Below are 27,974 nucleotides of genomic sequence, written 5' to 3'. Positions count from 1 at the left end.
AATCTGTCTTGAGTTAGTTTCTTTACGTATGACTGCCATAGTGTCATGGAGGTCCACAGCATTTTGGCCCGTCATGTCTGGGGTGGTCAAAAACAACCACCTAAGTATTTTACCCCATTTTCTAGCACTTGGCCCATAGCCTTGTATACTTCAGCATGTATTACTGTTCACATCCATTAAATGGGGACTGGTAATTAGATTCATGCTCACCTCCCCTTCCAGTCCTATAGGTGCGAACAGTAAACATGTGCATGTTAGTTCAAGAAACTAACCTGAAGTAGATGTTACAGATTAGCAGACACAACTTTATAGCGTATTCCACCAGACGAACATGCAGTCATAAGTCAGAGAGATTCACACATGCAGGAATGTGTTAATTACATTAAAAAAATACTGAACTGATTCGAATGTACCTAAATTTTATCGAGTAGGTCTGAGTGAGTCTGGACTCCAACCTCACTAATGAGAGCATAACCTCAACTGCACTTTGTTTCTTCTACTTCACAAAATTCTCTGACAAAATAGATTAAAACACAGACTTTAGGGGCTGTGATACTGCAAATAGACATGGATCTTTCCTCTCCACTGTTTTGAGCTCTATGGTGATGGTATCATTAACATTTCTGAAGTCAGTGGCATTGCATTTTATCATTTTACACATTTTATGTCTTGTGAAATAATTGAATATTTTCTTGTTTTTGGAGCCTGCAGTGGCTCACCTTTCTTTTGTTGTGCGTTCACAGTCAGCGGAAACAAGCTCGAGACCTGCTCGCAGCCCTACAAAAGGTTGTGGTTCCTATTTACTGCACCAGCTTTCTTGCAGTGGAGGAGGACAAACAACAGAAGATTGCACGGGTAATTCTCCCTAAATGCTCATAGTGCCAGGAGGGGGTAATAATGTGCTGTTTAATAATTTTTAATCTTATTAATCTGTGGAATGGCTGTGCCCAACCCTGTCGTCCTGGTACTGCTGAATGACCCAGGTTCCAACATCGCCCATGTCATGACCTGTGCTTCTGCTGCTTTCTGGCCAAGTTCCATAAGCTGGAGCAGCTCAGATGATTGGTGACTACATAAAATTTTAATCACATAAATATTTGTAAATATTTCAGAAACATGGATTTCCATATTTATATGATGTGTGTTGATCCAAAATATCAAACTTCAATAATTATATACTGATTTTGCAGTGTGCTACTTTATTGCTGTTTTATTTTTGTTACATCTGGGGTGATGTTAATTTTCATGTTAAAATTAGGTCATATTAGAAAATAATTTGGAAGTGCTAAATTAAACACTATTTTATCAGACAATTCCATATGTGGTGAAGGCAGATACCTGCTTAGCTAGGTACATCACTTTGTTTCATTGTGTGCATTCAAAATGCCAACTAAAGGCTAGTTGGCGGCAGATATTTCGCTCAGTTCCCTCCCCCTCCCTATCCCATCTCTGGTGTATTGTTAATAGGGCAGCCCTTGTTTTATTGCTTGTGGATTTCTGCTGCAAAACATAAATGATTTGACTGTAGGGCAGCACGGTAGCCTTGTGGATAGCACAATTGCTTCACAGCTCCAGGGTCCCAGGTTCAATTCCGGCTTGGGTCACTGTCTGTGCGGAGTCTGCACATCCTCCCCGTGTGTGCGTGGGTTTCCTCCGGGTGCTCCGGTTTCCTCCTACAGTCCAAAGATGTGCAGGTTAGGTGGATTGGCCGTGATAAATTGCCCTTAGTGTCCAAAATTGCCCTTAGTGTTGGGTGGGGTTGCTGGGTTGTGGGGATAGGGTGGAGGTGTTGACCTCTTTCCAAGAGCCGGTGCAGACTCGATGGGCCGAATGGCCTCCTTCTGCACTGTAAATTCTATGTCTATGTCTATGACTTGAGATTATCATTATGCATGATGTTGGGGTGTCTGGGTATTTTTTGTTGCTCAGACTGTGGCCATGTGACTTACGAGAATGGAGCACCATTTGCACTCAATGCCAACATGAATCATTTCCCAAAGAATGGTGGATCTTCATGCCAGTGGTCACCAACCAGTGTGCCATGAAGACCGCGAGAAAGGATTTTTCAAAAATTCATATAATTAAACAAAATCTTGGGCCTCCCGCGCATGCGCTGGCTGGGAAAGAGTCGCACATGCGTGGTTTAGATTTTGTATCTGACCAACCGGACTTGGAGCTGAAGACAAAGGTTGCATGCGCCAGCACAAAAAGTGAAAACTCAAAAAGGGCGCAGAACCCTTGGGAGAAGCGAGAGAGACAAAGAGAGGTTAAAAAAATAACAGGAGAGAGAACAGGTAGAAGTTCAAAACAAATTTCCCAGTAAGGGAAGAAGACAGAGAAAATAGGTAGTGTACCTCTAAATGTTTTTATAGTATAGAGGCTGGGAACCACTGCTTTAAAAATAATATAATAATTGCTTATTGTCACAAGTAAGCTTCAATGCAGTTACTATGAAAAGCCCCTAGTTGCCACATTCCGGTGCCTGTTTGGGCCGGTACGGGAATTGAACCCGCGCTGCTGGCCTTGTTCTGCATTACAAGCCAGTTGTTTAGCCCACTGTGCTCCAGACATTTAAGAGGGCCAGGTAGGGTAGATGGAGACAGACTATTTCCAGTGAGTGGGAGTCTTAAGCCTTGGGGACATAATCTGAAATTACAGTTGGACTTTGAGGAGCAAGCTTACACTCCCATTTCATCTTCTCCCCCCTTATTGCTTTTTTAGTCCTCTGCTTGCTTTTGAAGGCTTCCCAAATCCTCTGACTTCCTACTTGCCATATTGCCAATCCTTGCCATATTGTATGCTTTTTCCTTTGCTTTTATGCTGTCCTTGACTTCTCTTGCCAGCCATGGCTGCCTTGTCCACCCCTTAGCAAATTTCCTCCTCCTTGGGATGAATTTCTGTTGTGCCTTCCGAAAGCCGCCAAAACACTCCTGCCATTGCTGTTCAACTATCTTCCCTGCTAAGCTCCCCTTACAATCGGCTCTGGCCTGCTCCTCCCTCTTGTCTATGTAGTTAACTTTATTCAATTGTAAAACCGTTACGTATGATTCCAGCTTCTCCCTCTCTAACTGTAGGGTGAATTCTATCACATGGTGGTCACTGCCCTCTAAGGGTGTCTTCACATTAAGTTCCCGAATCAAGCCTGCCTCATTACACACCATCAAATCCAGAATTATTTGTTCCTTAGTGGGCTCTACCACAAGCTGCTCCAAAAAACCCATCTCGAAGACATTCCACAAATTCCTTTTCTTGGAATCTGCTACCAACCTGATTTTCCCAGTCTACCTGTAAACTGAAGTCCCCCATGATTATTGTAATATTGCCTTTCTTATATACCTTTTCTAGCTCCTGATTTCTTTTCTGCCCCACATCCTGACTACTGCTAGGGGGCCTGTACATAACTTCCATCAGGGTCTTTTTTCCTTTGCAATTCCACAACTCGAATCCGCAGATTCTACGCCTTCCGATCCTACATCGCTTCTTGCTATCGGTTTAAGTTAATTTCTTAACAATGTAACCCCGCCCCCTCTGTCGATCTGCCTGTCCTTTCTTGTTCTACCAATGTCGTTGGTACCTATGTGGACCACGACAACTGGATCTTTAACCTCCCACTCCAAGTCTTCTGCAACCCAGATGAGATATGCCAAACCCAAGCACCGGCAACACAACCTTCGGGACTCTTGATCCTGGTCACAGAACAGTGTCAATGCCCCTAACTATACTATCCCCAGTTACAACTACATTTCTCTTCTTTCTTCTCTCTCTCTCTCTCTCTTTCTCTCTCTCTCTCTCTCTTCCCCCCCACCCCCCATTTGACTGGCTCCCTGTACCATGGTGCTGTGAAATGAAATAAAATGAAAATCGCTTATTGTCACAAGTAGGCTTCAATAAAGTTACTGTGAAAAGCCCCTAGTCGCCACGTTCCGGCACCTGTTCGGGGAGGCTGTTACGGGAATTGAACCGTGCTGCTGGTCTGCTTTCAAAGCCAGCGATTTAGCCCTGTGCTAAACTCAACCTCCCTGCTGTCCCCGTGCCTGTCATTCCTATCACACGGGGAGCAAGAATCTCAATCTGTTGGACAAGGTCAATGGCTGAGGCTTCTGCAACCCTACATCCTGGATCCCTCTACCTGCCTCACTCGCAGCCACACCCTCCTGTCCCTGACCACTGGCTGAATTCAAGTTAGTTAGTCTAAAGGGTGTGACCGTCTCCTGAAACCAGATTCCTGCGTCCAGGTAACTCTCCCCCTCCCTGATGTGTCACACCTTCTGAAGCTCAAAATCCAGCTCATCAACTCTTGAGTCGGAGTTCCTTGAGCAACCAATACTTGCTACAAATGTATTCACTGGAAACCACAATTGCCGGAGAATTTAGAACTAGGGGTCACTGTTTACAAATTAGACGTCGCTCATTTAAGACTGAGATTAGGAGAAATCCTTTCTCTCTTGAGAGTTGCGAGTCTCGAGAATTCTCTTTCCTAAAAGGCAGTGGAAGCAGAATCTTTGAATATCTTTATGGCAACGCTCGATAGATTCTTGTTTAACAAGTGGGTAAAAGATTATTAGGAGTAGGCCGGAATGTGGGGTTGAGGTTACAATCAGATCAGCCATGATTTTATTGAATGGCGGAGCAGATTCGAAGGCCAAGTGGCCTACTTCTCCTAATTCGTATGTACATATAAGGATCGTGACTCAGAAAATCAAGAAGTAGAATCCGTATGGGTAGAGGTTAGGAGTATCAAGGGACAGAAAACACTTGTGGGAATCGTTTGTAGGCCCACTAATAGTAGTTATACCATTGGATTGAACACTAAACAGTAAATTATTGGAGCTTGTAACAAAGGCAATTCAACAGGTAGACGAGGGTAGAGCAGTTGATGTGGTGTATATGGATTTCAGCAAAGCGTTTGATAAGGTTCCCCACGGTAGGCTATTGCAGAAAATACGGAGGCTGGGGATTGAGGGTGACTTAGAGATGTGGATCAGAAATTGGCTAGCTGAAAGAAGACAGAGGGTGGTGGTTGATGGGAAATGTTCAGAATGGAGTTCAGTTACAAGTGGAGTACCACAAGGATCTGTTCTAGGGCCGTTGCTGTTTGTCATTTTTATCAATGACCTAGAGGAAGGCGCAGAAGGGTGGGTGAGTAAATTTGCAGACGATACTAAAGTCGGTGGTGTTGTCGATAGTGTGGAAGGATGTAGCAGGTTACAGAGGGATATAGATAAGCTGCAGAGCTGGGCTGAGAGGTGGCAAATTGAGTTTAATGTAGAGAAGTGTGAGGTGATTCACTTTGGAAGGAATAACAGGAATGCGGAATATTTGGCTAATGGAAAAGTTCTTGAAAGTGTGGATGAGCAGAGGGATCTAGGTGTCCATGTACATAGATCCCTGAAAGTTGCCACCCAGGTTGATAGGGTTGTGAAGATGGCCTATGGAGTGTTGGCCTTTATTGGTAGAGGGATTGAGTTCCGGAGTCAGGAGGTCATGTTGCAGCTGTACAGAACTCTGGTACGGCCGCATTTGGAGTATTGCGTACAGTTCTGGTCACCGCATTATAGGAAGGACGTGGAGGCTTTGGAGCGGGTGCAGAGGAGATTTACCAGGATGTTGCCTGGTATGGAGGGAAAATCTTATGAGGAAAGGCTGATGGACTTGAGGTTGTTTTCGTTGGAGAGAAGAAGGTTAAGAGGAGACTTAATAGAGGCATACAAAATGATCAGGGGGTTGGATAGGGTGGACAGTGAGAGCCTTCTCCCGCGGATGGATATGGCTGGCACGAGGGGACATAACTTTAAACTGAGGGGTAATAGATATAGGACAGAGGTCAGAGGTAGGTTCTTTACGCAAAGAGTAGTGAGGCCGTGGAATGCCCTACCTGCTACAGTAGTGAACTCACCAACATTGAGGGCATTTAAAAGTTTATTGGATAAACATATGGATGATAATGGCAGAGTGTAGGTTAGATGGCTTTTGTTTCGGTGCAACATTGTGGGCTGAAGGGCCTGTACTGCGCTGTATTGTTCTATGTTCTAATAGTTGTGCGGCACTTTAATCTTCACATAGACTGGATCAATCAAATTGGTAAAGGTGGTATGGAAGATGAATTTGTAGAATTCTTTCATGATGGTTTCATAGAATGACTACAGTGCAGAAGGAGGCCATTTGGCCCATCGTGTCTGCACCAACCCTCTCAAAGAACACCCTACCTCGCAACCCACCCTATGCCCGTAACCCAATGACCCCACCTAACCTTTTGAACACAAAGGGATAATTTATCACGGCCAATCCACCTGACCTGCACATCTTTGGACTGTGGGAGGAAACCAGAGCACCCGGAGGAAACTCACACAGATATGGGGAGAACGTGCAGACTCCGCAAGATGGGAATTGAACCAGGTCCGTGGTGCTGCCCCTTCTCTCCCTTGCTCTCTTCTCCCAGCTAAACCAGAGATGTGTGTAGGTCTAGACACGTGGCAGGTTCACTTCCCTGAAGAACAGTAGGGAACCTTTTGGGTTTCTAGAATAATCCAGTAGTTTTCATGGTCACATCTTCCTAGTACCGACTCCACAAATGACCAGATTCATTCAGCTCAATTTCACAACCTGTTTTTGTGGGTGTTATCTCACTTCCTTTTTTCTGTTTTAAATCAATTTCACAGGATATTAGAAGGGGAGGATTTGCAGTCGGGAAACTGAAGCCAGTTTATTGTAACCTGAAAATGCACCGTTTCCTGGAGTAATATGTTGTGGAACTGATGGAATAAAGCTATTTTAGATCTAGTCTTGTGCAGTGAGGCAGGGTTAATTAGCAATGTTGTAGTAAAAGATTCACTGGGAGGTGATCATAGTACAATTGAATTGCACATTAAGTTTGGAAACAAAGTGGGGGACGGCACGTGGCACAGTGGTTAGCATTGCTGCCTACGGCGCGGAGGATCCGGGTTCAAATCCCTGCCCTGGGTCGCTGTCCATGTGAAGTTTGCACATTCTCCTCATGTCTTTGTGGGTTTCACCCCCACAACCCAAAGATGCACAGAGGAGGTGAATTGGCCACACTAAATTGCCCCATAATTGGGAAAAAAATAATCGGGTAATCTAGATTTTTAGGGAAAAAAAGTTTTAAAATAAAATCACTTCTCAGCCTTTTGGCTAAGACCAAGCGTCAGATCAAGCTAAAGATGAGGTGTGATGCTTTTTCTTGCCTGCTTGGATCTTGTTTGTGGCTTGTGGAGATTTTTCCAATTTGAATTTAAATTTTTTTTTTGAGCAAACAATGAGATGGATTAAGGATTTGCCATGTGCACTCTGCGCATTGGCTTTGTAACTTTAAGGATAGAATTTTTTTTAAAAAATGTTTTTAAGTTTGAAAACGACATGCTCTAATCGCAAATGGGGAACTTAAACTTAAAGCCAATTACTTAGGAAGGAGGGGATAGCTGGATATGGTTTATTGGGTAAATAGACTAAAATATATGGTGGTAAATGATCAGTGAGAAACATTTAAAGAAACAATTCAACAGGTTCAACAAAAATACATCAGGGAAGGGCAGCATGGTGGCGCAGTGGTTAGCACTGTTGCCTCACGGCGCCACGGTCCCAGGTTCGACCTGGGGGGGGGGGGTCTCCGATGTGGCCTGGCCTGCGATCGGGGCCCACCGATCGGCGGGCCGGCCTCTCTGGCTGGGAGCCTCCTTTCCTACGCGCCGGCCCCTGTAGTCCTGCGCCATGTTGCGTCGGGGCCGGCGCATTGAAGGTGGCCACTGCGCATGTGCGCGTTGGCGCCGATATTACTGCGCATGTGCGCGTTGGCGCCGGCGCCACTGCGCATTCGCGGATTCCGCGGCGCACAGTTCGCGCTGGGATCGGCAGCTGGAGTGGCGCGAACCGCTCCAGCGCCGTGCTGGCTCCCTGTAGGGGCCAGAATTAGTCCTGGCAGCGGCCCGTTCACATTGTCGTAAAACGCGACGGCGTTTACGACGGCGTGGACACTCTGCCGCGGGATTAGAGAATCCCACCCCCTATTCCTGTACTCAAATCCTCTCGCTATGAAGGCCAACATACCATTTGCCTTCTTTGCTGCCTGCTGTACCTGCACGCTTACTTTCAGCGACTGATGCACAAGGACACCAAGGTCTTGCTAAGTAAACACCTCTCTCAATTTACACCAATTCAAATAATGATCTGCCTACCTATTTCACTATCAAAGCGGATAGTAGCCTCACATTTATCCACATTATTACTGCAACTGCCATGCATATGCCCACTCACTCAGCCTGTCTAAATCCCGCTGAAGCATCTCTACATTCTCCTCACAGCTCACCCTCCCACCCAACTTTACCTCACCAGCAAATTTGGAAATAATACATTTAGTTCCCTCGTCCAAATCATTAATATATAATGTGAACAGTTGGGGTCCTAGCAAAGAACCCGGCGATACACCACTAATCACTGCCTGCCAATCGGAAAAAGACACATTTACACCAACCTTTTGCTTCCTGTGAGCTAACCAGCTTTCTATCCATCTCGAGACACTACCTGCAGCCCCATGCACTTTAAGTAGTAGGTTTACTTAGTAGATTTATTAGATTAAAATAGGATTATAATAGTAGTGAGTCTGAGGATTGGGTATGTTTTAGAAACCAACAAATGGTCACCAAAAAGTTGACGATAAGGGGGGAGAAAAATAAAACTCGAAAGTAAACCAGCCAGGAATAAGTTTTTAAAAAAAAAAAAGATTATCAGAACATTTACCAGTATATAAAATGGGGAGTAGCTATTGGTTCCTTAGAAGCAGAGAAAGGAGAGATTGCCATGGGGAATGAGGAAATAGTAGGCATTGAATAAATATTTTGTGTCTGTCATCTTAAAAGATGCAGGTTACATACCCAAAATAGAAGGCAGCCTTCAGTCTAAAAAATGGAGGAAATTGAGATAATTAATGTCAAAGGAGAAAAAGTACTGGAGAAACTTAAGGAACCAAAGCTGGCAAGTTCCTAGGACTCGGTCGATGTCTTAGGTTTCGGATTCTGAAAAAAAGGGAGATACAGAGATGATGGAGGAGCAGGCTATAATTTTCCAAAATGCCTTAGATTCTGAAAAGACCCCAACAGATAGGAAGTTGAAAAAAAGACGCGTTCTATTGAAGCTTTTCATCTTGCATCGATCAAGACAGCTTGCCAGAAATACCAACAGTAAAACAGAAGAATTATACTGCATGAGAAAAGAATGCTGATTAGTTGACAAGTGGACTCTGGTAGAGGTGTTGCCATGGAGAATACAGCAGGAAACATTTTAACTACCAAGCTTTTGTTCAAATTCGAATCTGGAAAAAAACATTCTGCCTATCACACAAATGAGTAATGTGCTATATGAATTTCAGTGGCAGTGTGATGGCAGGTGTGTGGGCTGTATGTCACAACAACTGACGAATTGTGTCAAACAGCATGTCGCTTTGAAATAAAAACAGAAGATGCTGGATTAACTCAGCAGGTCTGATGGCATCTGTGGAGAGCGAAACTCCGTTAATGTTTCGAGTCTATTGACCCTTCTACAGATTTTTGTTTTTATTATATACCTTGTACCATTGTAACTGTAAACTAATGACACTAACTTTGATTTCCAGGCAGGCACTAACATTGTAGAGTGGAGTGACACCCTTGCATTAAGTTACAGGGCACATGGCAAGTCATTGACCAGCAAGCAACATAGTCAGTAATAAGACAAAACTACAATCCTTAGAGATTGTGTTTTTTTTTGTTTCCTGACTTGAAGTATATTCCAAAAGATTGTGCAGGTCTTCCATTGCCATCGTCTCCGAACAAAAACTATTGCTTTTATTATTTTTTCACAGCTGTTGCAACTGTGGGAGAAGAATGGTTATTTTGACGAATCCATTATTCAGCAGTTGCAGAGCCCGGCCCTCGGACTTGGACAGTACCAGGTTAGTAACTTGTGGTACCTGTAGTTATCTGCTGCTAGGGAAATGGTAACAAATGGCGATCATAAATGCAGACAGCTCTGTAGTTAGGTTCAACACCGTTGACATCCTCTCATTTAAATTCAGGCTTGTGGATCAGACACAAAATCTTGGGCTTGTCTCGGCAAAAAGTATCAGGCCTGTTTCCAACAGGTTTATGGCGGTGATTATTCACATACATTAAACCGTTGCAAAACACAGCACTGCAGACTGGGTGGTACACTAAGCAAGTGCACTGTCCTTTCACACCTGTGACCTGTGCAAAAACACAGTATTGATCAATGAGGTGAAAAGTTTATTTTGCTGCTCCCTTTGAGGATCCGACATAAGATGGATTTGCATAATCTTATCCCCATACTGAATGGATATTGGCCCGTGGAATTAAGCCAGCCCAAATTTGGCATTAATTGGCAGCCTAAGTTAGAGTTTGCAATTGGTGTGAAGAATTGAAAAGTGAACAGTGATGCAGTGGATGAACTGTTCTGAGGTCAGGGAACCTTTTTTTTTAAGCCATGACAACTTAACCCTACACCTGACCATGCTGGATTTGGTTTGGGAATATGTGATATTGTGACTGGATGATGAGTTTAAGACCCTTTTTTTAACACCACAGTATTGTTAGTAAATGAAACATCTAGCATTAAGCACCATGCAAACAAACTTATGTTTGGGGGGGAAAATTCAAGGGGGAAAAAAGTATAGCCCACTATTGCAATGGAGGCAAACACAGCAGTCAATTTGTGCAGTCTTCGAGCAAATGAAATAACTGACGAGACCACATATTTTTCAAAAGCAAAATACTGCAGATGCTGGAATTCCAATATAAAAACCAAGTGCTGGAACATTCCAGCACACTGGCAGCATCTGTGGGGAGAGAAACAGAGTTAACATTTCATGCCCAATATGTTTTCTTTGGAATTGAGACCCTTCAGCTTAATGCCCAAGCCTATACTTTATTTTGCCATACTTTTCACTTTATATTGGTCTTGTCTCTGCCAGTAATATTCCTGAATTTAATTTAATTTTTCTGTCTGGTGCTTCCTACAGGCCTCTCTCATAACAGAATTTGCAGCTGTGGTTCAGCCCATTCAAATGGCATTCCAGCAACAGATCCAGACCCTGAAGGCCCAGCACCAAGAGTTTGTGGACAACCTCACCAAGCATCAACACCAGCCGCCCCAACCACCATCGCAGCCTCAGCCGCAGCCCCAACCCCAGCCACAACCTCAACCACTACGGGAACCTGAAGCTCCACCACCACACATCCCAATGCCTCAGAGCCAGGACCTGCCTCCTCTTTCACCAACAGAGGCATCAGGTGCAGTAATGGTAGAGATGGAACAGTTGAGACATGAAGTGAAGTGTTAATACCTTGAATGAATTAGAGAACTGTATGCAAAAAAAATAAAAATCATTATTTTCTTTCCTTGTACCTCCTGAGTAAAACTCCATTCTGCTTAGAGAATCGTGCATTAGGCTGCTGACCTTTTTAAAAATAAATTTAGAGTGCCCAATTCATTTTTCCAATTAAGGGACAATTTAGCATGGCCAATACACCTACCCTGCACATCTTTGGGTTGTGGGGGTGAAACCCACACAGACGCGGGGAGAATGTGCAAACTCCACACAGACAGTGACCCAGAGCCGGGATCGAACCTGGGACCTCGGCGCCGTGAGACAGCAATGCTAACCCACTGCGCCACTGTGCTGCCCCAGGCTGCTGACCTTTTAATGCTGATGCGACTTCACTTTTCAGAATGAGAAAGGCCCAAGAGGAATCGCTCTGAATGAGCAAACCCCTATGTTCTGAATTCTGATATGGGTCCCTCGTCTGGGATTAGAGAATAATTGGAGCAAGTTGCATTCTTTGCAGACACAATTAGTGTCAAGACGAGATACTGTGTTTCTCCTTTTTTGAGAGTGAAAAGTTTAGAAAACACACCAGGCGTATTGAAGAATCCACATTTGACTTTCTACAGTCAAATTACACTACCCTCTTAGGTTTTCTTATTCTGCCTAAAACGTTCATGTGTCCTATGTTGGAGTCGTATAGAACAAGGTCACTGTGTCTCTAATCGCAGTTAACCTTTCACTGCAATAGGTATGTCCTGAAAGACTACTTGTAGAAAGGGAGTGCCCCATAGCCTGTGGACAGGGTGATTGCCACGTGCGTTGAATAGCTAGAATTAAAAAAAATTTTTTTTTTTTTTTTTTTTTTTTAAGAGTACCCAATTTTTTTCCAATTAAGGAGCAATTTAGCATGGCCAATCCACCTACCCTGCACAGCTTTGTGTTGTGGGGGTGAGACCCACGCAGACACGGGGAGAATGCGCAAACTCCACACGGACAGTGACCCAAAATCGGTATCGAACCCGAGTCCTCAGCACCGCAAGGCAGCAGTGCTAATCATTATGCCACCGTGCTGCCAGAATAGCTAGAATCTTACCAATAGCATTTGTGTTTATAATTTTGTAACATGGAACTCAGTCTGAGTTTGTGTTTGCTGAGTGCTGTTGAGAGGAATCCACTTTTAAAATCCACTGACTGTGTTACAGATGAGGCCAAGCCTCCACACCCACTCCCTGAAAACGTGTCAAGTGGAGGACAGGAGCCCAGTCCAGCAGGACAGAGAGGGCCTGGGCAGCATGAGCACTCTTCTTCTAAGCCACCATGGTTTGAACGACCTGCTATGCCACTCTGGGGCCAACAGCAACAGGTACTGGTTCAGGTTTGGGGGGTATTTTCAGCATTGAACAAGGGGTGTGTGTGATGGATATCACGTTCGCCACAAAATTCGGTTTGAAATAAGGACCAGGATAAGCAGCAGAAATTAACAGATCAAGTATTTTAATTCAAAGTGAAATAAAAGGTCTTTTAAAAAGTCATCATTTGCTGCAGGGAACTTTAACTGACCTGAAGGGTCATTAAACATTCCAGACATGTAAGGAGAAATCCTTGAATTGACAGATCATAAATTCTTCAGATCACCTCCCTGCAATTATAAAAACTTAAGCCGTGAGACAGGAAAGTCCTCAGATAAACAGAACAACAAATCCTTCCTTAACTATATAACTTTTTGACATTTAAAATAACACCCTTGGAAAAGTGTCTATTTTGACAATCTATATATCTAAGAAACTGGACACATTAAAATAGACAGACCTCTTAAACAAACCCCTCTTCACCAATATATCTTAGACACCTGACATTCAAGCAGACACTAAGATCATTAAACGCATATTGCTGATAACACAGCAAATTCACCATTTGGCTATCGGCAATTAACCAACATTAAGTGACAGGAAGAAACCTTGACTGAATTGAGGATTTTATGTATAAAAAGGGGAGGCATTTTAGCGAAATCTTCTCATTCAGCTCTGCTGAAGTGAGTAAAGGTCTGTTCAAACAACTTGCCCCGTGGTTCTTTGTAAGTATGTTTCTATTAAACTTCTTAGAAATGTATTTGAAATTGATAGGAGATATTTTAGGATTTTCCAAGTTTTAGATATATCATTCTCTGAAGAGAAGTTAGTTTGTTAGCAGATAACAAAGGACTGTTAACGGTTTTATATTCTTAGCAGACTAAGAACTGTTAATCAATTTATATTTTTAACTCTGCAATTCTGTATGTATCAATTGAGAGTATTTTACAATAAAACTACTTTTATTAAAAATTAAACTATGTAGACTTACTCTCAAGTTTAAAATCCTAGACACTCATTTCGCAAGTCTTAAATGACTAGGACCTACAACCGACAGAGATAACGATTTAGTTCAGAGATATCTATCCAAACTTTTTCCATGGAAAGTAACTGAAATCTCGTTTAACTGTTTGAGACCCGGAAAAGCATTCTCCCTTTGTGAGAACTATTCTGAGTCTTGGGAGAGAAACAGATTTCCCTCTTTTCGTGGGTTTACCGAAATGACAGGTTAGTAAGAAAGTATTATCAGGTCCGGAATTACCTAAATCCGTCAAGTGTGTGTGTGTGTGTGTGTGTGTGTGTGTGTGTGTGTGTGTGTGTGTGTGTGTGTGTGTGTGTGTGTGTGTGTGTGTGTGTGTGTGTGTGTGTGTGTGTGTGTGTGTGTGTGTGTGTGTGTGTGTGTGTGTGTGTGTGTGTGTGTGTGTGTGTGTGTGTGTGTGTGTGTGTAGACTTTCTGAAGCAATAGTTAATGATTTTTGTATGTTACAATATAATGATGCATGTGTAAGCAGGTTTCAACAGATAACACTGCCTTGAAGGAGACATATTGTTTGACTAATTGCCCTTTAATTTTAACATGCTATAAAGAGAAATGTTATGTGCAGAAAGAGGCCACTCCGTCCATAGTGTATGCCTCAGACCAAAAAGAGAAAAAGGAAACTAGCTGCTCATTTTTATCCCATTTTCCAGCACCTAGTCCATAGCTTTGCAGGTTACAGCACTTGCAGATGTAGATCCAGGTACCTTTTAAATTAGTTGAGCGTTTCAGCCTCAACCACCAACTTAGATAGTGAATTCCAGATGCCCACCACCCTTTAAGTTAAAACGTTTTCCCTCATGTCCCCTCTAGATCTTGTACCAATCATCTTAAATCTATGCCCCTTGGTAATTGCCCCCCTCAGCTAGGAGAAACAAGTCTTTCCTGTCTAGGCCCCTCTAAATTTGTACACCTCAATAAGGTCACCCCTTAGAGCCTCTGTTCTAAGGAAAACAGCCCTAGCCTATCCAATCTCCCCATGTAGCTACAATTTTCAAGCCCTGACAAATTTCTTATAAATCTCCTCTGCACTGTCTGCAAAGCAATTATATACTTCCTGTAATGTGGTGACCAAGACGGTACACAAAATTCCAGCTGTGGCCTCAGCAGCATTTTATACAGTTCCATCATTATATCCCTGCCTTTGTCTTCAATACCTCACCCAAAAAAGGAAAGCATTCCATATGCTTTCTTGACCACCTTTATCTACCAGATTGTCCCGCTGCCTTGAAGGACTTGTGGACATGCGCTCCAAGGTCTCCCACTTACTCAAACCCTCTCAATAACTTCCCATTTATTGAATATTCCTTTGCTTTGTTGGTCCTCCCCAAATACATAGCCTCACACTTCCGAATTGAATTCCATTTGCTACTTCTCTGCCCACTCAACCTAACCATTGATGTCACTCTGGAGTTGACAGTTATCCTCTTCACTATCAACAATACAGACAATTTTTGTGATATCTGCAAATTTCCCAATTATGCCACCTAATTTAAGTCTAAATCGTTGATATATACAACAAACAGCAAAGGCCTCAAGACTGAACCCTGTGGAACACCAGCGGAAACTGTTTTCCACTCGCAAAACATCCATCGACCATTATTCTTTGTTTCCTGTCACTGAACTAATTTTGGATCGAACCTGCCACCTTCCCCTGTATCCCATGGGATGTCACTTTTCTGACCAGTCTGCTGTGTGAGACTTTGTCAAATGAAATCTATGTTGACTATATCCACTGCAGTACCCTCATCAGTCTTCCTTATTACTTCCTCAAGAAATTCTATCAAGTTAGTAAGACACGATCTTCCCTAACAAAACCATGCTGACTATCCCTGATCAATCTGTGCTGTTCCAAGTGACAGTTTATCCTGTCTCTCATAATTGTTTCCTGTCTTCTCATAATTTGCCCACCACTGAAGACTGCCCGGCCTACAGTCTTCTGGCCTATCCCTTACACCCTTTCTAAATAATGGTACATGTTCACAGACCTCCAATCCTGTGATACCTCACCTGTATCTAGTGAGGATTGAAAAACAATCCTCCGAGCATCCGATATTTCCCTACCTTCAACGGCCTGGGATACAATCCATCTTGCTCTGGTGATTTATCCATCTTCAAGGATGCTAGTCCCTCCAGTACTTCCTCTTATTCCATCTAATATTCCACACTTCTCTTTAACTAGGATGTTTGAATCCTCCCTCTCCTTCGTGAAGACAGAGAAAAAAATACTCAATGAGAACCCTGTCCACATCTTCAAGGATGGGATACTGGTATTTTGGTATATTGTTATATTAGTGAGTTGCAGATTCCCTTTGCTGCCCCAATCTATGCTTTGGTTCTCTCATAAACATCAGCCAGAGAGTAAAATCGGGGAGGGTATAAATCGGGTTTTCAACCCAAACTTGTCCCGTTTCTGCGTTCCCGTTCACGCTGGGTGAGTTAGGTTAAGTTGTGCAAACCCACTTCATTGTCAAATTTATTTGACTTGGAGCTCATTGTTGAATTGTGCCACTTACTTCAGTTCACATCTGGTCTGTAGAGCTGTTTTTTTAAAGAAAAGCCAACCAGCCTGGCTAACTGCAGTTTAAACCATGCTAGGCAAAATGCTCAATTAGCAGTTTTGGTGCTGTACGTTGCATGTAATTTGAGTAGTCTGAGCACATCTTTCTCTTTTTACTACCAGTTTGACCAGGGGTTTAATGCTCCACATCAAGGACCACCTCATTGCCAGCCCTGGAATAACAATCACGAAGGGATGTGGAATGATCAGCGGGAACAAAATTGGAACAACCAACGAGAAGCTCCATGGAACAACCAGCACGAACCATCCTGGAATAATCAGTTTGAACCTCCATGGAACAACCAGCATGAGCCGCCCTGGGGGGGACAGCGGGACCCACCATTCAGAATGCAACGACCCCCCCACTTCCGCCAGCAGCCCCCATTCCCGCCACACCAGCAACACCCACCATTTAACCAACCTCCGCACCCCCACAATTTCAATCGCATTCCTCCGCGGTTCATGCAGGATGACTTTCCTCCCCGACATCACTTTGATCGTCCCCCTTATCCTCCTCACCATTTTGATTATCAACAGGGAGACTTTCCACCAGGTAAACAAACCTAAGCATCCTGTTCAAAGAAAACATTGTGTAGTTCAGTTCTTACTGAACAGTTTTTAATCCTTTGCATTATTTCGACTTTAAGCTGATTTCAAATACTTGTTTTGTATAAAAGGTTTTTTTTTTTTTTTGTTTTGTCCAAATTCTGACCGTGCAGAGAAAGAATTTATACAGTTCCTTTCACAATCTCGGGCTGTCCCGAAGCACTTTACAGGCTTTAACAGTACATAAGAACATGAGACTTGGGAGCAAGAGAAGGCCATATGGCTCTTCAAACCTGCTGTGACTTTCTTTTTTTACAATATTTTTTTATTCTCTTTTTTCACATTTTCTCTCAAATTTACACCCAACAATAATCAGTAACGAATGTAATCAAACCCCATATCAATAACAACAATCCCATCCTTCCACCAAACTCCCAACATTAGCCCGCATTTTAACATAAACAATTGACAAAGAGGAATCAGGAATCACCCATTGTCACCATTAACACATACAGTCCCCCTCCCCCCAACCTTCTCAGCCCCCAACTCCCCTAATTTTCGATGCGATCCAATTCTCGAAAAGTGCATAATGAATAACGATCATGAATTGTAGAACCCCTCCATCCTTCCCCTCAGTTCAAATTTGACCTTTTCAAGAGTGAAGAATTCCAGCAGGTCCCCCGCCACGCCAGGACACAGGGTGGAGAGGTTGATCTCCACCCTAACAGGACCCGCCTTTGGGCGATCAACGAGGCGGAGGCTACAACATCTGCCTCTGCGCCCGTTTCCAACCCCGGCTGGTCCGACATCCCGAATATGGCTTCCCGAGGGTCCGGGTCCAGTTTCACGTGCACCACTTTAGAGATTACCCTAAAAACCTCCTTCCAGTAATCCTCCAGCTTTGGACAGGACCAAAACATATGAATGTGATTTGTGTGGCCCCCCTGCAACGTTCACATACATCTTCTGCCCCCTCAAAGAGCTGGCTCATTCTCGCCCTTGTAAGGTGCGCTCTATACACCACCTTCAGCTGTATCAGCCCCAACCTCGCACACGAGGTGGAGGCATTCATCCTCTGGAGCACCTCACACCAGACCCTCCTCCATACCCTCTCCCAACTCTTCCTCCCACTTTGCCTTGATCCCTTCTAGTGGCGCCTTCTCCTCCTCCAAAATAGCCCCGTAAACCGCCGACACTACCCCCTTCTCCAGGCCCCCTGTCGCAAGCACCTCCTCCAGCAATGTGGAAGCCAGTTCTACTGGGAAGCTCTGTATCTCCTTTCTGGCAAAGTCTCGAACCTGTACGTATCTAAATATTTCAGCCCATACTTCGTTCCCAGCTCCTTCAATCCCACAAAACGACCCCCAAGAAACAAATCTTTTAGTGTCCTAATTCCTTTCTCCTCCCATCTGCGAAAATTTCCATCCCATTTCCCTGGCTCAAATCTATGGTTCCCCTGAATCAGCATTCCCTTGACCCTGCCCCCAACCCGAAGTGCTGTCGAAACTGCCTCCAAATTCTCAGCAAAGTTATTAATACCAGACTCACCGAGTATCTCCCCGGGGCCGCCGGGAACGGCGCTGTCGCTAGCGCCTTCAATCCCGACCCCCTACCCAAACTCTCCTCCATTTTGACCGACTGGTAATCAACCCCTCTGACCCAGCTCCGCACCTTCTCCACATTCGCCGCCCAGTAATAATACATCAGGTTCGGAAGACCCAAACCCCCTGCCTGCCTTACTCTCTGTAGTAGCACCTTTTTATTTCTGGCCACCTTCCCTCCCCATATGAACGAGGTAATTGTCCCTTCAATCTCTCTAAAAAATGCCTTTGGCAGGAAAATCGGCAGGCATTGAAATATAAACAGGAATCGCGGTAGCACATTCATTTTAACCGCCTGTACCCGACCCGCCAGTGCCATAGGGAGACCATCCCACCTTGCCAGATCAGCTTTCACCCTCCCCACCAAACTAGAAATGTTTAACCTACCCCCCCCCCCCCCCCCCCCCCCCCCCCCCCCCCCGGCAACCTGCACTCCCAGGTGTCTAAAATGAGTCCCTGCCTTACGGAATGGCAACACCCTCATCCCTGCCCCCACCCTTGGCCAAGACACCACAAAATATTCACTCTTGTCTCGATTTAATTTGTACCCTGAGAAAGACCCAAACACCCGAAGCAGTTCCAGTATTCCCCCTATTGACACACTTGGTTCCGACACGTATAATAACAAGTCATCGGCATATAAGGACACCCTATGCTCTATCCCCCCGCACTATCCCTTTCCATACCCCCGAACGTCTTAATGTGATGGCCAATGGCTCAATCGCGAGTGCAAACAGCAGGGGACACATAGGACATCCCTACCTAGTCCCACGGTGGAGAGGAAAGTATTCTGAGCTGATGTTATTTGTGCAGACACTGGCCCTCGGCTCCTTATATAATAGCTTTACCCAGTCCACCAATCTGGGTCCAATTCCAAACCGCTCTAGAACTGCCATCAAGTACCCCATTCTACCCGGTCAAACGCTTTCTCAGCGTCCAATACCACAACCGCCTCTGTTTGCTTCCCCTCCATAACCATGTTCAGTACCCTCCTAATGTTCAAAAAGAGCTGCCTCCCTCTCACAAACCCCGTTTGATCTTCACCTATCACCTTTGGGAGGCACTCCTCTAGCCTACTTGCCAGTACCTTCGCCAATACCTTTGCGTCCACGTTTAAAAGTGATATGGGCCTATAAGACCCACACTCCGTCAGATCCTTATCTTTCTTAAGCAACAGGGAAATCGATGCCTGCCCAAAGTTTGTGGTAACATCCCCTTCCCTATCGCCGCCTCAAACATCCCCACCATCAGCGGTACCAGCTTATTTTTGAATTTTTAAATAATATTCCACCGGAAACCCATCCGGCCCTGCCACCTTCCCCGGCTGCATCCTCCCAATCGCATCTTTTATCTCCTGCTCCACTATCGCCCCCTCTATTGTAGCCCTGTCTCCCTCCCCTAACCTCGGGTACTCCAGCCCATCAAGAAATTCCTGCATCTCCCGGCCTTCCCCAGGTGGCTTTGACCTGTACAACCTCTCATAGAATTCCTTACAGACCTTGTTAATCTAATCTGGAGCTACCACCAACTTCCCTGCCCTGTCCCGCACCTGGACAATTTCCCTTGCTGCAGCCTCCCTACGGAGTTGACCCGCCAACATACGGCCTTCTCTCCATGCTCGTAAACTGCCCTCCTTGCTCGCCTCAATTGGCATACCTTGGCGTACCGCTTTCCTGGTAGATAGTCGGTCAAAGCTCGCCTGGAGTTTCTGCCTCTTTTCCAACTGCGCTGGGTCCCCATCTTCTGCATACCTCCTGTCTACCTCCAGCATCTCATCTATTACCTTCTGACGTTCCAACCTCTCCTCTTTGTCCAGCCTAGCCTTGAACGAGATCACCTCACCCCCTCATTGACCGAGATCACCTCACCCCTCATTGAACGAGATCACCTCACCCCTCATCCTGCTGTGTCTTTCTATAAGATCAAGGCTGACTTGCTTGTAGTTTCAACTCCACTTTCCTGTCTGAAAACCCCATTACCCTCAACTCCCTTGACCACCAAAAATGTAACTTCACCTTGAATAAATTCAATGATCCAGCCTCCAATGCTTGCTGGGGAAGAGAATTCTACAGATTAACAATCATACAATTTCATAGAATTTACAGTGCAGAAGGATGCCATTCGGCCCATCGAGTCTGCACCGGCTCTCGGAAAGAGCACCCTACCCAAGGTCAACACCTCCACCCTATCCCCATAACCCAGTAACCCCGCCCAACACTAAGGGCAATTTTGGACACTAAGGGCAATTTACCATGGCCAATCCACCTAACCTGCACATCTTTGGACTGTGGGAGGAAACCGGAGCACCCGGGGAAACCCACGCACACACGGGGAGGATGTGCAGACTCCACACAGACAGTGACCCAAGCCGGAATCGAACCTGGGACCCTGGAGCTGTGAAGCAATTGTGCTATCCACAATGCTACCGTGCTGCCCTATCCTCTGATAGAAAGAAATTCCCTCCCATCTCTGTCTTAAAAAGGGGACCTCTTATTCCTCAGTCATAGCCACCCCACAACAGGAAACATCTTCCTGGTATCAACCCTTTCAAGTCCCCTCAGCATCTTGTATGTTTCAATAAGATCACCTTTCATTGTTCTAAACTCCAATGGGTGTAGACTCAACCTTTTCCACCTTTTTTCATAAGATAATTCCTTCTCCCTAGGAATCGGGAGAGAGTGAGCCTACTCTGAACTGCTTCTAACGCAGCAAATCTTTTCCAAAATAATGAGGCCTAAACTGCACACACTGGTTGGGATTCTCTGATCCTGAGGCTAAGTGCTGACACCGTCGTAAACAGCGTCGCGTTATACGACGGGATCAGCAAGCCCCCAGGAGCAGCGATCCTGAGCCCTACAGGGAGCCAGCACGACACTGGAGCAAAACCCGCAGCTCTAGCTGCCTATACCGGCATCAAACGGGTGCCGAGGGTCTGCGCATGCGCGCTAGCTTCCTTCGCGCCGGCCCCGATGCAACATGGCGTAGAACTACAGTGGCTGGCGCGGAGTAAAAGAGGCCCTTACCAGGAGAAGCCGGCCTGCCGATCAGTAGGCTTCGATTCCGGGCCAGGCCACGGTGGAGGCCTCCCCCTGGGGTTGGAACCCCACCAGGCCACCCCCCACAGGATGGACGCCGAGGCCCCGCTGGTAAGACCACATGTGAACGGCGCGGGTGGGACCCAGATCTCTCTCTATACTGAATTCTGCAATCTCCATTTAACTAGTATACTGCTTTTCTATTCTTCCTGCCACGTGGACAAGTTCATATTTTCTCACATTCTCCACGTCATATTTTTGCACAATTACTTAACCTGTCTATCCCTTTACCTCCTCTTGACAACTTGCTTCCTATCTTGGTGTCACCAGCAAACGTAGTTACCATACATTCAGTCCTTTCATCCAAGTCATTGATTTTAATTGTAAATAGATGAAGCTCCAGCACTGATCCCTTTGGCACTACACTAGTTACAGCTTGCCAACGTGAAAAATATACATTTATCCCACTTTCTTGTTGTTGTTAGCTAACCAATTCTTTATCCATGTTAATCGTGTAATAATCTTTGATGTGACACCTTAGCACCTTTTGGAAATCCAAATACACCGCATCCACAGGCTCCCCTTTATCCTCCTTGCTTCCTACTTCCTCAAAAAACTCTTAATACAGAGAATGATAATCCAGAGAGTGAGTTCAGCTTTTTAATTTAGCCCCTAACTACTCATCCCTAAGCAGAATGTCCTTCCTAGTCTTATCTGTGTCATTGGTACTCGCATGGAACATAACAACTGGATCTTCTCCCTCCAACTGCAAGTTCCAGCCCTGAGCAATTGTTCCAAACACAGCATCGGGCAAGTAACACAGCCACCTGGACTCCTGTTCTCGGCTGCAGAGGCGGTGTTTATTCCCTACTACCACAACAGTACCATTCACTCCCCCCACTAAAATACTTCCTGCAAAGCGCTGCCCTGGTCAGTTCACTCATCCACCTTGCAGTTTCTTCTTGCATTCACACAAGCATCAAGAACCTCAAACATGTTGGACAATTGTAATGACTGAGGTTCCTCCATTTCTACTATCTCAGTTCCTTGACCTGCCTCACTTGCAGTCACACCCAGTGTCCTTGACCAGTGAGCAAATCAGCTGATCCTATTCTAAGGGCTGTGATTGCCTTCTGGAACAAAGTGACAAAGTAATATTCCCACTCCCTGATGCATTGAAGTGTCCGTATCTCAGTCACCCGCTTATTGACTCTGACCCAACGCCCTTCAAGCCGCAGAAACTTACTTTAGATGTGGTTGTCTTGGATCACACTGGCATCCACCAGTTCCCACAAACTACAACAGCAACGCATCACCTTCTCTGCAATCTTTATTGTGTGAGAGTTAATTTATAATTAATAAACCCTACTGCAATAAGCTTTACTACTGCTGGTAAACCTTACTATTCCTAATCAAACTTCACAATTAGTAATACATTTCCTGAGGTTTGAAAGATGAACAAGCAAAATACTCAACAATCAATTACCTTCCTGTTTCCTTGTGACACATTCTGACCACAGATTGAGCAGCACCCTGCAGCTTTATGGGTTCTTTCCGAACTCCCACTGCTTTGAGGGCTCTCTCTCTGAACTCTCGCTGCTTTATGGTCTCTCTCCACACTCCCATTGCTTACGGGCTCTCTCTCCAAACTCCCACTGCTTTGTGGGCTCTCTCTCCAAACTCCCGCTGCTTTGTGGGCTCTCTTTCCGAACTCCCACTGCTTTATGGTATCTCTCCAAACTCCCACTGCTTTGGGCTATCTCTCCAAACTCCCACTGCTTTGTGGGCTCTCTCTGAACTCCCGCTGCTATATGGTCTCTGAACTCTCACTGCTTCGGGCTCTCTCTCTCCAAACTCCTGCAGCATTATGGGCTCTCTCCAAACTCCTGCAGGTTTATGGGCTCTCTCCCTCTCCAAAGTTCCATTGCTCTATGGGCTCACTCTCACGGGCACAAGAAATAGGAGCAGGGGTGGACCACATGACCACCGAGTCTGCTCCAACATCAATATGATGATGGCTGATTATGAGCTTCAACTCCAATTTCCTGCATGCTCCCCATCTCACTTAATTTCCCTAGAGACCTAAAATCTGTCTATCCCAGCTTGAAATGTATTCAACAGTGGAGTATCCGTAATCCCCCAGGGTAGAAAATTCACAACCCTTTGAGTGAAGTGATTTCTCCTCATCTCAGACCTAAATGATTGACCCCTCATCCTGAAACTGTGCCCACATGTTCTGGTTCTCTGACGAGCGGGAACAATCTCTCAGCGCCTACCCTGTGCATTTCAGTGAGATCTCTTCTCATTCCTCTAAACTCCAGTGAATACAGGCCCAATTTCCTTAGCTCTTCGTCATAAGACAACTCTCTCAACCCAGGGGCCTATTTAGTGAACCTTTGCGATGCCATTTCCAGTGCAACTATACCCTTGCTTAAATGTGGTGACCAAATCCACGCAGAGTATTCCAGATGTGGTCTCACCAAAACCCTGTACAACTGTAGCAAGACTTTTTTATTCTTGTACACCAATCCCTTTGCAGTCAAAGTCAGCATGCCATTTGCCTTCCTAATTGCTTGCTGCACCTGCATGCAAACGTTCTCTGTTCCTTGGACAAGCACACCCACATCTCTGAACATCAACACTGCAAGTTTCAGAACTTTAAAAAAAAAAAAAAATCTGCTTTTCTATTCTTAGAACCAGAGTGAGTAACTTCATAGTTCCCTACATTGTGTGCCATCTGTCATCTTGGTAACACACTCACTTAACTTGTCTATATCTCTTTGCAGCCTTCCTGTGTCATCCCCACAGAGTACCTTCCACCTAGCTTGGTATCATCAACAAACATAGTTTCATTACTTTCTGTCTCTTCATCTAAGTCATTAATACACATTGTAAATAGCTGAGGCCCCAGCGCTGATCCTTGTGGCATCTCGTTATTCGCTGCCTGCCAGCTTGAAAAAGTCGTATTTACGCCCACTTTTTCTTTTCTATTCTCGAACCAATTCTCTACCCATGGTAAAATACTATCCCCAATTCCATGAGCCCTTATCTTGCCTATTAAACTTTTCTGTGGCACCTTATCTAATGTCTTTTGGAAATCCATCTACTGGTTCCCTTTTATCTACCCTACTAGTTATATCCTCAAAAAACTCTAATAAACTTGTCAAACAGGATTTCCTCTGAGTAAAACCATGTTGACTTGGTCTAATCATACTATACTTTTCAAAGTGTATTGTCAAGACTTCCTTAATAGGGGGCATTGGTAACGGCACCGCTGCCGCTCTCGGCGACAAAATACACCACAAGCCCGGTGATGGCAGCAACACTAAAGATCTGGGGCCAGTGGAGAAGACACAGGGGTGCAATGGGAGCATCGGTGTGGTCCCCGATCAGGGGTAACCACCGGTTTGTCCCGGGGAAGATGGACGGGGGGTTCCAAGGCTGGCATCGGGCGGGGATAAGAAGAATGGGGGACCTGTTCATTGACGGGACATTTGCGAGCCTGGGGGCACTGGAGGAGAAATTTGAGTTAGCCCCGGGAAATGCATTTAGATATATGCAGGTGAGGGCTTTTGTGAGGCGACAGGTGAGGGAATTTCCCTTGCTCCCAGCACAAGAAGTTCAAGATAGGGTGATCTCGGGGGTATGGGTCGGGGAGGGCAAGGTGTCGGAAATATACCAAGAGATGAAAGAAGAGGGGGAAGCGCTAGTAGAAGAACTGAAAGGTAAATGGGAGGAGGAGCTGGGGGAGGAGATTGAGGAAGGGCTATGGGCCGACGCCCTGGGTAGGGTTAATACCTCCTCCTCGTATGCCAGGCTCAGTCTGATACAATTTAAGGTGGTTCACAGAGCGCATCTGATGAGGGCGAGGCTGAGTAGGTTCTTTGGGGTAGAGGATAGATGTGAAAGATGTTCAGGGAGCCCGGCGAACCATGTCCATATGTTTTGGTCATGCCCGGCATTGGAGGGGTTCTGGAGAGGAGTGGCGGGAGTAATATCCCAGGTGGTGAAGGTCCGGGTCAAGCCAAGCTGGGGGCTAGCAATATTTGGAGTGGTAGATAAGCCGGGAGTGCAGGAGGCGAAAGAGGCCGGAATTCTAGCCTTTGCGTCCCTAGTAGCCCGGCGAAGGGTCTTGCTATTTTGGAAGGAGGCGAAGCCCCCTAGCCTGGAGGCCTGGATTAACGACATGGCGGGGTTCATAAAATTGGAGAGAATTAAGTTCGCTTTGAGAGGGTCTGCACAGGGGTTCTACAGGCAGTGGCAACCGTTCCTAGAATATCTCGCGGAGCGTTAGAAGAAGGTCGTTCAGCAGCAGCAGCAACCCTGGGGGGGGGGGGGGGGGGGGGGAACGAGAGACTGTTTGAGGGGATGGATGAGCGGGAGATAACATGGAGGGTGGGGGGGAAACGGTACGCGCGGCCAAGAGCCAGTGTATAAAGCTATGTAAATATACCATCTTGCCATGTTGCTCAGGGAGAATTTGCGCTATTTTGTTACGGGGGGCGGGGGGGATTGTTTGTAAGGGGAAAAAAGTTGTGTTGTTAAAAAACCTTAATAAAAAAATATTTTTTTTAAAAAAGACTTCCTTAATAATCGATTCCAGCATTTTCCTAAAAACTGATGTCTAGCTAACTGGCCTACATCTTCCTGTTTCCTCCCTCCTTTCTTGAAAAGTGGAGTAACATTTCCCAATTTCCAATCTGCTAGGAGCGTTCCAGAACTTAAGGAGTTTTGGAAAATCATAATATATCTATGGTCTCTGCAGCTATCTCTTTTAGAACACTAGATGTAGACCATCAGCCCCTGGGATTTGTTGGATTTTAGTTCCTCAAGCTCTGTTTTCTCTGCTGATATTAATTTTCTCACTCTTTTTAGCCCCTAGGTTACCATCTATTTTTGGTATGCAAAACAGACAAAAAATATTTGTTCAATGCCTCTGCTATTTCCTCATTCCCCAGGATAATTTCCCTGATCTTTGCATCTAAGGGACCAATGTTTTACTTCGCTACTCCCTTCCTTGTTATATACTTATAACAGCTCTAACAATCTGTTTTATATTCCTGGCTAGTTTACTCCCATTATATTTTTTCCCTTTTTATCACCTTTGTAGTGGCCCTCTGCCACTTTCTAAAACACTCCCAATCCTCACACTCACCATGTTTTTTGCCACATTGTAAACTTCTCCTTTTAATCTAATACAATCCTAACTTCCTGAGTGAGTCATGGATGGGTCTCTCATTGAGTTTTTGTTTTTCAATGGATGTATTTTTGATTTTGAATTGTTTCTTCAAATGTTTCTCACTGTTCATTTACCTCCATACCTTTTAGTCTATTTCCCCAATTAAATCTTCTCTGGCCACAGGAGAGGTGCCAGAGGACTGGAGGACAGCTAATGGGGTGCCATTATACAAGAGGGGAAGTAGGGATGAACCAGGAAATTACAGGCCAGTGAGTCTAACTTCATGGGAGGGAAACTACTGGAAATAATTTTGAGGGACTGAATTAATCTCCACTTGGAGAGACCAGGATTAATCCAGGATAGCCAGCATGGCTTTGGCAAAGGGAGATCCTATTTTACAAATTTGATTGATTTTTTTGAGGAGGTGATGAGGTTTGTAGGTAAGGGTAGTGAGGTTGATGTAGTCTACATGGACTTTAGTAAGGCTTTTGACAAGGTCCCACATGAGAGGCTGATGAAGAAGATAAGAGCCTATGGGATCCAGGGCAGCATGGTGGGTCAGCACGGCGACACAGTGATTAGCAATGCTGCCTCACAACGCCAGGGACCCAGATTCAATTCCAGCCTTGGGTGATTGTGTGGAGTTTGCATATTCTCCCCGTGTCTGCGTCAATTTCCTCCAGGTGCTCCGGTTTCCTCCCACAGTCCAAAGATGTGCAGGTTAGGTGGATTGGCTATGCTAAATTGCCAATAGTGGCCAGGGATATGCAAATTAAATGGGGTAATAGGGTTTCAGGGATCGGGCGGGAACCTGGTTAGGGTGCTCTTTCAGAGGGCGGTGTAAACCCGGACCAAATGGCCTCCTTCTGCACTGTAGTGGCTCTATGATTCTATGAAAACTGTCTTAGGAGGCACAAGGTGATGGTTGTAGGTTGTTCTTGTGTCTGGAAGCCCGTGCCCAGTGGTGTTCCACTGGAATTGGCGCTGGGTCCCTTGTTGATTGTAGTATACATTAATGAACTGGGTATGAATATAGGAGGTATGATAAATAAGTTGGCAGATGACACAGAAATTGGTGGTGGTAAATTATGAGGAGCAAGGCCTTAGATTACAGGACGATAGAGACGGGCTGGTTAGATGGGCAGAAGGGTGGCAAATGGAATTTAATCTTGCAACGTGTGAGGTAATGCATTTTGGGAGGACTAACAAGGCAAGGGAATATATAATGAATGGTCGACTCTAGGAAGTTCAGAGGATCAAAGGAACCTTGGTGTGCATGTTTTTAGATCTCTGAAGACAGCAGGACAGGTGGTTAAAAAGGGCTATGGAATTCTTGCCT

The 27,974-nt window shown here is 45.2% G+C and overlaps 1 protein-coding gene across 2 annotated transcripts in view; it reads left to right on the top strand.

The window, feature by feature from the left end:
- cherp (calcium homeostasis endoplasmic reticulum protein) overlaps positions 1-27,974 on the top strand; it is a 162,853-nt gene that overhangs the window by 82,726 nt on the left and 52,153 nt on the right. For both annotated transcript variants that reach the window (XM_072482850.1, XM_072482849.1), the window contains exons 7-11: positions 744-855; positions 9,851-9,940; positions 11,024-11,294; positions 12,532-12,692; positions 16,398-16,827. In XM_072482850.1, coding sequence (XP_072338951.1) covers positions 744-855; positions 9,851-9,940; positions 11,024-11,294; positions 12,532-12,692; positions 16,398-16,827 — 1,064 coding nt within the window. The remainder of the gene's footprint in view (positions 1-743; positions 856-9,850; positions 9,941-11,023; positions 11,295-12,531; positions 12,693-16,397; positions 16,828-27,974) is intronic.

The sequence above is a fragment of the Scyliorhinus torazame genome, chromosome 18, assembly GCF_047496885.1.
Source record: "Scyliorhinus torazame isolate Kashiwa2021f chromosome 18, sScyTor2.1, whole genome shotgun sequence".
Lineage (NCBI taxonomy): Eukaryota > Metazoa > Chordata > Chondrichthyes > Carcharhiniformes > Scyliorhinidae > Scyliorhinus > Scyliorhinus torazame.
This window is presented reverse-complemented; position numbering and strand designations above follow the sequence as displayed.